Source organism: Thamnophis sirtalis, unplaced genomic scaffold (assembly GCF_051295495.1).
Source record: "Thamnophis sirtalis isolate CommonGarterSnake01/CBP01778 unplaced genomic scaffold, rThaSir2_p1.2 scaffold_1, whole genome shotgun sequence".
NCBI lineage: Eukaryota > Metazoa > Chordata > Lepidosauria > Squamata > Natricidae > Thamnophis > Thamnophis sirtalis.
The window spans coordinates 1,672,187-1,684,450 of record NW_028261381.1 but is presented as its reverse complement, the minus strand read 5'-3'; the positions used below and the strand labels follow the sequence as shown (position 1 = coordinate 1,684,450).

Below are 12,264 nucleotides of genomic sequence, written 5' to 3'. Positions count from 1 at the left end.
TACAGGTACAGCTAGTGATTTAACTCCATGCCCCTCCTCCTCCCAATTGAATGGCAGTATCACTTTTAGGGATCTGACATGATGCCACAATGCTTTATACATTTGCACAGTAAAAATAAGTTTGGTTGCCCCATGGATATCCATAGGGTGGTATTGGGGTGATCATAGAAGGTGTTTTGCTTTTGTGGCTGAATGTAGGGCATAGAGTTTTATTTCTGAGATAATTTTTTTTTTTGCATATGCATCATCTGTGCTTCATCAAGGCCTGATTTGGCATATTGTTTTGCTTGGCTTATTTGTTTTGCATCTGGCAATCTCTCTTGCAAATAAAGTTATCAAAGCCTGATTTATATAATAATTTCTGAAGTGGGAAATAGTAATGAGCGCTACAAATTACATCTCCCATCCTGTCCCCTGCATTCTCTATACACAGAAGTAAGGTTTTAAAATAGCATATCATCCATAACATTTCCAGAAACAGCAGGAAAAACATTCAGTTTGAAGCACAGCTTTGTGAAATACTTCATATCCATTCACTACAAGGAGATGGATCTTCATTTTAATCTCAATCATGCATGATGATAAAAATGATCATACATGTGTGTGTGTGTGTGTGTGTGTGTGTGACAGTAGTACTGGGGGACTTCAACTACCCTGACATCAACTGGGAGACAAACTCTGTAGGAAAGGGAAGATCAAACAGTTTCCTGGTGAGCCTGTCTGACCACATTGTCATCCAAAAGGCAGAGAAGAGAACTCGAGAGTCAGCTATACTGCAATGAGTAATAGGAATGAAATGGGTCACTCGGGCCCTTGTGACCTCTAGGCTGGAATACTGCAATGTGCTCTACATGGGGCTGCCCTTGAGGAGCATCCGGCGACTTCAGCTAGTGCAGAACGCAGCCGCGCGAGTGATTGCGGGTGCACCTCGATTCACCCGCATAACACCTATCCTCCGCGAGCTGCGCTGGCTGCCTGTCGATTTCCGGATGCGCTTCAAGGTGCTATTAATCACCCATAAAGCCCTACATGGCAGTGGATCTGGCTACTTGAGAGACCGCCTTCTGCCAATTACCTCCCTACGACCAATACGATCCCATAGACTAGGCCTCCTCCGTATCCCATCGGCCAGCCAGTGTCGGCTGGCAACTACAAGGAGGAGGGCCTTCTCAGCAGTAGCCCCGGCCCTTTGGAACGAGCTCCCTGTGGAGATTCGTACCCTCTCCACCGTCCAAGCCTTCCGCATAGCCCTGAAGAACTGGCTCGCCCGTCAGGCCTGGGGATAAGGATAGTTACCCCTCCCGAATGATGAATGTATGTTGCCTACCATTTTATGATATGTCTCTATCTTGATGTTTGTATTCCCCCCCTTCCCAGTTTTATGTGAGCCGCCCTGAGTCCCCTCAGGGAAAAGGGCGGCCTACAAATTCTAATAAAACTAAAACTAAACTAAATGATAGATGGAGCTGAAATTGTGGAAACTTGGGGGGGGGGGGAGTGACCATGCTGGAATTCAACATAAAGCAAGCACAAGTTATTGAACAAAGTCAAACTAGTGTCTTAGACTTTAAAAGAGCTGACTTATAACTAAAAGACAATTTAGGATGGAATCTATGGATGGAAGCCCTACAGGGAAAAACAGCTCAAGACACTTTGGCAACACTGAAAAATGAGTATAAAAGCCCAGTCTAACACAATACCACAGAGAAAGAAAACAAGAGACCCTAGATGAAATGAACATGGTTGCATAAAGAACTCTCCAACAAACTGAAAGAAAAAAAAGATAAATATAAAAAAGGACGTATAACTAAAACAGAATACTAGCAAATAGCACAAGTCTGCAAGGAATGAGCTAGGAAAGCTAAGGCTAAAAATGAAGTAACACTTACAACAAATGCCAAAAATGATGAAAAAATATATATTGGCAAAGAGATAACAAGTAGTAGGGAGAAAGTGGAACTACTTAATTCATTCTTTGCATCTCTCTTCAAAAGTAAAACAAAATAGTCAAACTTATAAAAAGCAGAACTGTAGGAGACAGAACAGGAATGCACGTCAAAATAGATAAGAACAACTATCTTCTGTAGATGGAAGTTCAAATTGCCAGGACCAGAGGGATTACATCCCAGAGTTTTGAAGGAACTGGCAGATATGATTTTAAAACCCCTAAATGAAATCTTTCAGAGCTTCTGGAGCACAGGAAAACTACCAGAGGACTGAAAAAGAGCTGATGTGGTTCCAATCTTCAAAAAGAATAAAAAGGTGGATCCAGGAAACTACATATCAATCAGCCTAACATCAACACCTGAGAAATCCTGGAAAAGCAGTGAATATGTGAGCAAGGCAATTATGGTACTAGAAGCAAGCAAGGTGGATTCTCCATTGACAGATCAATCACACTCAGCATGTAGTCTTCAATGGAACTAGATCTAGAGGAAGGGAAACATGCAGTGGGAAGCCTCAAGATTCTTTCTTGCACCTCATACTTTTCACCATATATATAAATGATCTAGGTCAGTGTTTCTCAACCTTGGCAACTTGAAGATGTCCGGACTTCAACTCCCAGAATTCCCCAGCCAGCATTCGCTGGGAGTTGAAGTCCACAGGACTTAAAGTCGCCAAGGTTGAGAAACACTGTCTTAGACAGTCCCGTGAGAAACACCAGCTTCTTCAAGTCAAGAAAGGAATACTAACTGCGAAGACATGGACTGTTTCCCAAAACAATTCGTTAGCACCCAATTGGACACTTCTTGATAACCGTATGGTGGTGATGGTGGTGGTGGAAGGAGACATGGAAAAGTTAATCATATACTTTGGGCAGGAAACCCAAAGTCTTTCTTTGCTAACTGACCAAGCTAGGATAGACAACAACTTTTTTAAATCTTTGTTCTTTTCTAATAAATGTCTAACACTAAATTTTATATTTTTCTGTTCAGTCTGTTTTCTGAGTTCATTGAGGCATATCACTTGGTTAAAAAGTATGTAGCTTATATATTAAGTCATCTTGAGATCTTTGCTTAAACTCATATGAATGTCAAACATTGATAAAAGTACATTAATTGCTATTATGCCATTTTATGTATTATACAAATATTTTATTTATAAAACCATTGATATCTATCCCATTAGATTTACTATTGTAAGGCAATAAACAATGCCATAGAACAAGCTACATATTAAAATGAAATTGAACCAGTTTTGAAAATAACAATTAAAAACTTTAAAAAAATAATTTAAAAATCTCACAAGGAAAGATTTCCTTCTTGTGGTAGTGGAAAAGGAGTTCAATGTTAAATTGAGGTTTCCAGGATTATGCAGGAGTAGCTAGCAAGAAGAGAGCTCGGATTCATAGTCCTCTCAACGACTCAAGAAAATGGAACTTAGTCAGATAACATCACGTGATTAGGACGCTGCCCAGCTTTTGATTGGAAATATATTTTTCTCTAAAAAATAAATGAGAAACGCCTGGCCTCTAAACACTGACAAATAGCCTATCTTTTCTCTGGATAAGGAAAATAATTAAAGAGCCCTCCTGCTCAAATTGGATTAAGAAGCCACTGCAGTGTTTCAAAGAGTCTGCTTGAAGGGCTAACTGCCCCATGTGCTACCTTTTGAGCATCATTATCACGCCTCTATGAACATTGCAGATGACTTAATTAGCTGAATACAGTCTTTGCTGTGCAGGCAAAATTATGGGGAGCAGGGAATTACATTATTAATTAAGAACAGAAACAAATAACAAAGAGAAAAAAAGCTATGGATGTAAACCTGACACAATAATTTTTACACACCACTTCCCTTAATTAATTTTCAGGTACTACAATGAAGATGTCAAAATTTAAATAGAAATGTAAGGAGGAACAAAATTGTGTACAGATGATGTACAAAATCTGAAATACTCGTTTCATGGTATAAATCCTTTTCATGCTTATTTTAGAAGAAGTGGTAGTAGGCAATTTATGCTTTACATCCATAAAGCTACCATAATCTTGCAGGCCACATTTTTGCAGCAGCAGAACCCATGTGGCCAATGCGTTCCCAGAGCCATTCTCTTCTACAATGCAAAACTCACAATGAAATCATTTTCTATTCTGGTTCCCAGGGAGTAGTATTGTAAAAACGGGACTCAGCGTTCTTGAGGTCAAAATCTACAATTAGCCCCAATGTTTTGGGAAGATTAAGCAAATGATATTTCTTTCTACTGCCCTAAATGAGATATTCAATATTGAGGAACTCCTCCCTCCCCACCAAGTTTATGATCTTGACAATTGACATTTCTAGCCTTAAATTTTGTTTTAAATTAAGTTGCAAGGATTGGTGACTCAAAATTTGTCACTTGTAAAAAACTATATTTGCATATGTGGTTTTACATTGCATTTTTCACTTGTTTTATTTTGTTTGCCCCCTAAAATCCATTGACCTTTCTGGTAGATAAATCTAAATAAATATATGTGAATGAAAATAAATAAAATATATACTGATTAAATATATTAGCAATGAATCAATTTGTGTCTATGTATGTTGTGCATACTAGTTTTTACTTTCTGGATAAATTCTGGTATAATCTAAAATTACTTCCAAAATTAGCACATCCCTGCCTTTTGAAGATGTAAGTGGACTAACGGAATGAAGAGTCCAGGATTTCCTTAATTTTAAAATGTTGTTCGCCTTCTATCATGATAGGAACAGGAGGTTTAGGTGCAGGTGGTCTGAATGGTGAGATTATTTCTTGTTTGAGTAAACTAATGTGAAATTAGCACATCCCTGCCTTTTGAAGATGTAAGTGGACGAAAGGAACTGAAAACTGACGCAAATAACTTATTGTTATTTATCTGTTTATATAATATCCAGGGATCATCAGGGATTTATCTGTTTATATAAGATCCAGGGATCTCCTCCGGATTCCATCTGCCAGCCAATGTCGGCTGGCGACTCCCCGGGGGAGAGCCTTCTCTGTTGCAGCTCCGGCCCTCTGGAACGAGCTCCCTGTTGAGATCCGGACCCTTACTACCCTCCCGGCCTTCCGCAAAGCCACCAAGTCCTGGCTGTTCCAGCAGGCTGGGGGGAGCTGAGAAGCATCTACCTCCACGGAAATTGTGAATGTTGGTTTTGTTTTTAATATGTTGTCTTTGTCTCGTTCCCCTCTTTCCCTTGTCTTTTGTGAGCCGCCCGGAGTCCTCCGGGAGTGGGCGGCATACAAGACAAATAAATAAACAAACAAACAAACAAATAAATAAATCAAAAGCAGAAGTACAAGGCATTCCTCAATGTGCTGTTACTGTTCTGCAGTAAAAAACCTTAGTTTCTTTACAGATATTTGGAACATTAGAATTTTCTTAAAAATATCTATACATATACACATACATAGAAGAGTGAAATAAGCAAGACAAAGAAGAACAGTACTTTTAAAGCACCTGGCATATATTTACAGGAAAAGGATTCAATCTTTACCTCAGTCTCCAGGAACCTTCGTAAAGCCCTCTTTTTTTTAATGCTCTTGCGCCTCACGTAAACGGCAAACGTGAGGCCCAAAATGACGATGATGAAGAGTCCTCCGATCACTCCTGCGGCAATCAGGGGGGTTCTGCAAATCAGAACCCCAAAAAGAATGCTGAATCCCAGGAATAAAATGCGTGCATCCTTTCAAATTAATTTCTTAGAAACACATGTACGTTTTATGAAATTGTGCAGTTAGTTTTGCTACGTTCTAAATAGTGCAACAACAACAACAAAAGGGGTGGTAACATTTTTATCACATTTGTTCTGGAATATTTGTTGTTAGAAACACAAACAGCCATCATGCAAGCTTTGGAGAATAAAAATGGACTAGATGAATGAAAAGGCAGACCAACATATAGTTTGAAAATACTTAATGAAAAAAAACCAAGCTTTACATGAAAATATTTAATGGAAAAACTATATAATGCCCAATATGGGTTGGCTCCCACTTCCCTAGAGCAGTGGTTCCCAAACTTGGCAACTTTAAGACTTTAAGCTCTGCTGGCTGGAGAATTCTGGGAGTTGAAGTCCACAAGTCTTAAAGTTGCCAAGTTTGGGAACCACTGCTCTAGGGAATCATCTTCTCCAGGCAGAATCTGCTTTTCTTTGACCAGGCCAGGAAATAATCTCCACAGAAGGCGTACATTACTTTCTTTGAGACTGCTTACAATAATAGAACGTTGCCCATCGGATTTTGCTGTACCGACTTCTCCTTCTTATACAGTAGTTCAATGAATTAGGGGATGGGTGGTTCACATAATCAGAACACCAGAGGTTAGCGAGCCCGTGTTCACAAACCAAGTGCAAGGGCTCTTATCTTCTGGATGGATATCATTAGATCTGTATGTTCAAATCTTGCTTTGACTGCTAAAATTGTGGAGTCCGACTGCTGTGTGAATATTAATATAGCAATAGCAATAGCAATAGCAGTAGACTTATATACCGCTTCATAGGCCTTTCAGGCCTCTCTAAGCGGTTTACAGAGAGTCAGCATATTGCCCCCAACAATCTGGGTCCTCATTTTACCCACCTCGGAAGGATGGAAGGCTGAGTCAACCCTGAGCCGGTGAGATTTGAACCGCTGACCTGCTGATCTAGCAGTAGCCTGCAGTGCTGCATTTAACCACTGCGCCACCTTGGCTCTATATAATCTCCATACGGCTTGGTTTTTGTACTTCAGCTCTACAGCATTACTGCCATTAAACATTCTTGGTCCTTCATTTACCCATAAAAACAAGGAACACGTAAACACAAGGAAAAGTTGCTGCCAAAGCAGATAAAAGATTTTAACCTGAATGCTCTTTAATGGTACAAGTGCTAGATGCTAACACTTGACCCATAAAATTTATCCTTCCCAGTGTCACGAAAACTGCTTAATGGTTTTGGATGCTGAGCACCATCTGTGATAAGTTAATTAACACATTCCTTGCCTGATGTACTACAGTATTGTAATAGCTGTGATTGACCTTGATTCATATACATCCACCCAAAAAAACCCACTGACATTATCATATTTAAAACAGAATGGCACTCTCCTTATAACTGGAAACCACAAACCTAAATGATAAAACCAGTCAAGAATATAATTTTTAAATTTTGGCATGGGTGAGTTGCAAAGTGAAGTCTTTATAAAAATTACATTAGTTGTGGTTAACATTTATGTGTTAATGAACAATAAAATAATGTTAATCTAGAATAGATTAAGATTGTGTATTGTAGCAGATGTTTCTGCATGCTGTACATGGAAATGTACATAGATACGGTATTTCCCCGAAAATAAGGCCTAACCAGAAAATGAGCCCTAGCCTCATTATTTGCATACTCCTAATATAATATGAAGGTTGCCATTGTGTGTGTGTGTGTGTGTGTGTGTGTGTGTACATGGCCAGCACTGGAGGTGAGGAGTGTGTAGGGACTGACGGTGTCTGGCAGCAGCTGCAGCCTGCGCAGCACATGTGAGTTAATTACCTGTCAAAGCAGCAGGCAGAGGTACAGGTGAGGGAGGGAGGCATGTGATTCAAATATGCCGCACGAGCCACCGGAAAGCCAAGAGTTGCTGGGCCGGAGCAGGCATGAGGTTGTGGGAGGTTCGTTTTCGCACAGCAGCACCAGCACCAGAGGGAGACAGAGGCATGAGGAGGGAAAGCAGGAGACTTGGATGGGCTGTGTGGGTCCTGGGAAAGCTGAGTTGATGGGCCGGAGTGGGCAGCCAGATGTGGAGGCTCATTGCACCAGCAGCAGAGGGAGGCAGAGGTGTGGGGGGAAGGAAGGCAATCCTGATGCACCATGCGGGCCATAGGTCAGCGTTTCTCAACCTTGTCAACTTGAAGATGTCTGGACTTCAACTCCCAGAATTCCCCAGCCAGCATTCGCTGGCTGGGGAATTCTGTGAGTTGAAGTCCAGACATCTTCAAGTTGACAAGGTTGAGAAACACTGCCATAGGCAAACGGAGGGTCAGTGGGACAGAGTGGGTGTTATTCCTGCAGCCATATTCCTTTTGGCTCTTTGGCCTGCGACACTTTCCATTATTCTACTATGCCTTTTCTACTGTGGGAAAATGGGAGGGGAGATTGCACGGATTGTACGGCGTTAAATGCTAAGTCGCCAAAATAAAATTCCTTTTTAGAAAGCCAAGGTCATCCTTTTGTCTCTGCAGCTCTGCACCTGACCAGAACTGGATGGGTGGAACTGCCAGCGTGGTACTGGAAGATTGCGCCATGTGATGGACTTGTGGGTACGGGGGCAAGATTGTAAACTTTAAACTGGGTGGGGGAAACCGGGAACTTTCAGATTTGGGTTTCTCCAGGTGTGCTCTCTTAATAAATTGGAACTTTGAGCAATACTTTGCCTTGGACTCTGATTTAATTTTGGATGCTATTTGGAATCACAAAGTGGGCAGGTGGCCACAGGAGGCTTGTCTTCGTGTTGCTTGGCTTGCCTGCGGCCTGCATGGTGCATTGGGATTGCCTGCCTTCTCCTCATGGCTCTGCCTCAATCTATTGCTTGAACAGGTAATCAACTCACCTGCACTGCACAGGCTGCGCAGCCCCAGAGTGCACTGACCAAGGGGCCTGTAGGCTGTAGCTGCTGGAGGACACTATCAACTCCCATGTGTTTACTGCCTCTTGTGCATGTGCTAGGGGGTGGGGTGCCCAGCCGGGCTGATCACCCTGATAGTGCATTTCCCTGAAAATAAGTCCTAATGTCTCTTTTGGAGCCAAAAGAAATATAAGACCAGGTCTTATTTTCAGGGAAGCATGGTATACACAACTATGCGCGTGCATGCATGCGTGCGCGCACACACGCACACACATGGCTAACTGACTGGTTCAATTGACCATCAAAAAGAAGCCAAAGGGAGAAACTTGATTGTGCAATTGTCTCCTACCTTTCTGTCAGCTCTGAGCCAGTATATTTTTGATAATCCCAGTCTGAGGACACCATGCCTTAGCAATAGCAATAGCAGTTAGACTTATATACCGCTTCATAGGGCTTTCAGCCCTCTCTAAGCAGTTTACAGAGTCAGCATATCGCCCCCACAGTCTGGGTCCTCATTTCACCCACCTCGGAAGGATGGAAGGCTGAGTCAACCTTGAGCCGGTGAGGTTAGAACCGCTGAACTGCAGATAACAGTCAGCTGAAGTGGTCTGCAGTACTGCACCCTAACCACTGCACCACCTTGGCTCTTGATTCCATGGCAAGAGTTACCATCATAACACAGTGGTGTTAACCTCCCAAAGGATATGATTTAACTTCCATGCTGCCATGACCCACATACCAAATAAAAAGATATGAGATTTGAACATTGGATGTGTTGTAGCTGTAGATTAAATTAACAGCTTTTCTAATGTCTGCAATAAAACTCTTTATCAAGAGCTACAGTATGTCCACGAATTCTTCTGTTAACCTTCTAATTCAGACAATGTATTGGTGGAGTCTGGCAGGTAGGAGGAAAAACTGATATTTTATATAGCGGAGGGGGGGGACACACTACATATTTGAACTTCCCAGAAGCATACGAAACAGTCACCCAAATTTATATCTTAGTCTATATTATCTCCTAACGCATCAACAACACACAACATTCTCTCACAGATATATAGAAGCTCTAGTGAAAGGATGGTAGAAATTGATATTGGTACACCATGAGATAAACTTCTTAATTGCAGAATGAATTGGCATCAACAGTAGACTGATTTAAATTATGCAGATTTAGTGTAAATTATTTAAAATGTGGTAAGAATCTTGGGGGAAAATTGTAAATGCTATTCTACAATATTTGATTTAATAGCATTGAAAATTAGAAAAAAATAACAGACGAACTTTCCCAAACTTCCATCACAATTATCTGATTTTGTTAAAAGAAACAGTGCTTAATTTAAAATATGCAAGTTGCTGTCTAATTTAGCTTGAGTTAACCGTGTCAAAAATAGCTGAATTGGTTTTTCAGGTGAAGCAAGTTTAGTCAAAGGGAAAGAACCATTCTTTCTATATCTTATTCATCTTTATATATTTTAGGGAAAAAGGCAAAGATAGAAAAATGAACAAAAACCTGCTCTCTAGACAGAAACAGTCTAGGACTGCCAAACCAACAAAACATGATTTGCAAACCAAACCTATAACGTTTCTCCAGATTGTTTTTCGTGCCTGAAATGTCTCTGTTATACATTGCAAATCAAGTCAGGCTCTGCTTCACTCAGTCATATCACATGTGGCTCACTCTATTATTTTGTTATATTGAACAAAAATGTGCTTTCCACACATATATAAGCATGTACCACATTGTGCAGAAGCACATTATACGCTAAGGGGTCAATTTGCTATGGTGACATCCTTTCTAGTGATTCAGCTGTAGCTCAGATGTGGTTGACATTTAGCAGGTAGCAGGAATAGTCAAGTAAAATCAATCTGATGTTTCTTTCCAGTATTATTTAATTGGGGGATTTAATCAAATATGCAATATGCACTGCACTGTATTGATGTAAAACAAATGGTCCTGCTGTGCTGTGGACATTTAACCAACTGATCAGTCTCACAGTTTTAATACAAAACAACACAATTTCAGAGTGTACTTGTCTCTCACTCAGATATGAACCAATGTATTACAATGACCAGTCGCTATTCTTTATTTTGGAATGGCCACATCTATTGCAAGATGGCCATTTCTCAAAACATTAGGATTGGTGTATTCTGAACTAGGCTTCCTGAGACAGTAAAAAAGCACATGCTTCGTCCCACAAATCCTTTTTTTTTATTTCAATGGCTATGAATTATGTTCATTCACAGCCATAATGAGTCACAAATAGTTTATAAAGAGTCCAACAGAAGTCTGCCAAAGTCTTTTAGGACAAGGCTGATAAGCACCCACCTTTATCTCCCTCGAAACGCTGCCGAAGATTTAATTGCCAATTAGCTTTGCAAGGTGTACAGAGTCAAAACAGAGCTTCAGAATTTAAAGAAACCAGAATGAACAAAGTTGCTTCCTGCAAAGGCTCACACGCCTTTGCTCCTTCTTTGTGTCTTATAGCAATAGCAATAGCAGTTAGACTTATATACCGCTTCATAGGGCTTCCAGCCCTCTCTAAGCGGTTTACAATTGAACAGAGGGGAAAATGTGTAGTCAGCTTCCTGTCTTGTTATCTCTTACGGGATGTGAGTATTCTATGCATGGAATACTCAATATGAGACAAAGGCTTCTATTAAGCGATCACTGTCTTCTTCTACTTTCTCTCAATACTGCGTTTCCCATCCAACCTTAGAAATCAGAATAATACATGTTTATATTCTGGGACTGATTTTCTGATTTTAATGTAGTTGTGCTTTTGGGTTAGTAAAAAACAAAACCCCTCTAGAACAGTGTTTCTCAACCTTGTCAACGTGAAGGTGTCTGGACTTCAACTCCCAGAATTCCCCAGCCAGCATTCGCTGGCTGGGGAATTCTGGGAGTTGAAGTCCAGACATCTTCAAGTTGACAAAGTTGAGAAAAACTGCTCTAGAAGAAGTCCTTCTAAAGATTCTATAAATAAATCATCAACTATCAGAGTTGTTTCTGTAGTTCTCCTCCATTAAATTTTATTCCAGTAAGACTAAATCCAAACCCAATTTATCTTAAACCAATTGAGGGGAATCAGAAACCTCAGCTGGCATTTCCAGGGGGGAAAAAAAAATCAATATTGCAATATCCACATAAAATATGCAAGAAAATTTGCCTTTGATTCACCTTTGCAGAAAAGTACATTCAGCAAATACATATTTAATCCGGAACACAAGGATCAGTGTATTGCTATGTCTTTACTGTATCAGGATCGAATTAATCGTAAACTAGATGTGGTCATACTTTTTTTTTTTCTACTTAGGAAGGAAAATCAACAAATCCCTATACAGGTAGTCCTGGACATACAGCAGTTAATTTAGTGACAATTCAAAGTAACAATGCAATGAAAAAAGTGACATGATCATTTTTCACACTTATGACTATCTCAGCATCCCCCATGGTCACTGGATCAAAATTCATATGCTTGGCAACTGACTCAGATTTATGCCAGTTCCAGTGTCCCGGGGTCATGTGATAAACTTTTGTGAGTTAATGAAGAAGCCAGATTCACTTAATAATCATGTTAATTTAACAACTACAATGATTCACTTAATAAGTGGTAAGAAATAGCAATAGCACTTAAACGTATATACTGGCTCATGGTGCTTTGCAGCCTCCTGTAAGTGGTTTTACAGAGTGAGCCCATTGCCCCCAACAATCTGGCTCCTTA

At 40.4% G+C, this 12,264-nt stretch overlaps 1 protein-coding gene across 4 annotated transcripts in view; it reads right to left on the bottom strand.

The window, feature by feature from the left end:
- ERBB4 (erb-b2 receptor tyrosine kinase 4) overlaps window positions 1–12,264 on the bottom strand; it is a 769,459-nt gene that overhangs the window by 156,423 nt on the left and 600,772 nt on the right. For all 4 annotated transcript variants that reach the window (XM_087706314.1, XM_087706322.1, XM_087706329.1 and 1 more), the window contains exon 17: window positions 5,452–5,584. In XM_087706314.1, the coding sequence (XP_087562440.1) occupies window positions 5,452–5,584 (133 nt within the window). The remainder of the gene's footprint in view (window positions 1–5,451; window positions 5,585–12,264) is intronic.